The 1,809-nt window shown below is 37.1% G+C and overlaps 1 protein-coding gene across 1 annotated transcript in view; it reads right to left on the minus strand.

Moving 5' to 3' along the window:
- dysf (dysferlin, limb girdle muscular dystrophy 2B (autosomal recessive)) overlaps positions 1 to 1,473 on the minus strand; it is a 106,796-nt gene extending 105,323 nt beyond the window's left edge. The window contains exon 1 of the mRNA XM_013915250.1: positions 1,462 to 1,473. Within this exon, the coding sequence (XP_013770704.1) occupies positions 1,462 to 1,473 (12 nt within the window). The remainder of the gene's footprint in view (positions 1 to 1,461) is intronic.
- Positions 1,474 to 1,809: the final 336 nt, after the last annotated feature.

Here is a 1,809-nt window from a genome sequence, read left to right on the forward strand (position 1 = left end):
GACTCAAGAGAAAAAGGATGAAACACCCAAGAGACGAACATGAGAACAGGTAACGAGACAGAACACAGAGACATGACTGAGACGAAGAAGAGAGAGAGCGAAAGAGAAAGAAACAGAGATGTAAATAAACATGGAGACAAGACTGACTTCCACAGGAGACACTAAGGACAGGACATGAGGAAAGGAAAACCTAAAGGAAACTAAACAACCTAAAATCATCTGAACCACAACAGATGATAGTACAATCAGAAAACTCAAAAGCACCACAAAACTAAACTAGTAAATGTAACTCATTCTTTGAGATCAACAACAATAACCAAAAAAGATTCATAAACACTGCGACCCAGAACCATGCCAGAAAATAAACTGCAACAACCTGCAAAGATAAAATGTTACTGAGAGTTTTGAGACCAGCACTTGAGTAAATATGAACTTTGGTACCTACAAATGTACCCAGATGTTCAAAGAAAACAGACACAAAACTTTTTTGTGTGTGTAACTAATTATCACCTTTAAACATCTACATCAAACAGCTTTTCAGTCATCTGAACCCATATTCTCAAAATAGTCCTCTCATAGTTCTCTATAGTAACATCAAATTCTCATACTTGGTGTCTGCTTTTTTAAATTGTATGCACTCTATATCACTATCTAAAGTAAATTTAGTAATAGATTAAACTGTCTGAACTCTGCTTTGTTACCATTATCAAACTGTAAGGAAGCTGAACACGTAAGTATAATGTAATTGAAAACTTTCTGATCTTAAATAAAATTTAAAGGAAGTTCACATATGTAGGTAAACCGTGTTGATAAACTAAGCCATGTCAGTCTGTGTCTTGTCTGTTTGTTCCTCTCTTTTCCTGCAGCATCCTCTCATCTGCCCTCTGCTCACACATCTTGTTCTTCTGAGGCAGTCAGCAGATCTAATTACACTTGATTATATGATTAACTCAAACACAGTTTCAGTTTATTTTATGCGTATATAAAATTAACCTTGTAAAATTCCAGCAAAATAGCTTCAGACCTGCCTTTGACATCACTACTTAAAGAGAACGAAAAGGGAGATGATAACCTAGAATACAACATAATGAAGATCAAAAATACAGCCGACACCAGCAGGGAAAAAATACTAACTGAACTAACATGGGAGGAACACAGTATGACACAACAAAGGAATACAGGCACGTTCGTGTATTTCCACTATGAGACAGCTGAAACTATTCAAGATGACAAGGGGAAGTGAAACTAAAGGCACACGAGACAACAAAGAATCAAACTAAAACTGGAAGTAACTGGCTGAAAACAAAGACAAAGGACCTCATGATGGAATCAAACCCGCACTGCTGCATTAGGTTCAAAGGTTGTGGTTTCACGTTTAAGTGCTGAACTAAACCAGCTACACTATAGAGCCATTAAACTACAATGCTCTTTATCAGCCAGATGTGTGATTAGCTCTCGTACCATGTTAGCCATCCTGACTTTACAATACAGTGAATGTGGTATGCTTGTCAGTTGATTTTTGTGTTAATGTAGGATCTGATTTAGTGCAATAAAATTCCCCTTATTCATTCCCAGATGAAAGTCTCTGCATTTTATTTTATTTCTGAGGTCCAGTCTCCTGCCTTTACACAATCCTAGACTCACTACAGAGAAACCAGATGATGCTAGGACAGAAACGATCGAAATAATCTAATGAGCTTACACTTTCCAAACCAGGGTATCTGTTACTATCCTTTCTTCTTCAGTAGCATTTGAGGCCTTACTGATTCAAAGAAATGATGCAGCAGTTTTTAGGAGCAGACGCAGCAG

Source organism: Pundamilia nyererei, unplaced genomic scaffold (genome assembly GCF_000239375.1).
Source record: "Pundamilia nyererei isolate P.nyererei 1_Seehausen unplaced genomic scaffold, PunNye1.0 scaffold00277, whole genome shotgun sequence".
In the NCBI taxonomy this organism is placed as follows: Eukaryota; Metazoa; Chordata; class Actinopteri; order Cichliformes; family Cichlidae; genus Pundamilia; species Pundamilia nyererei.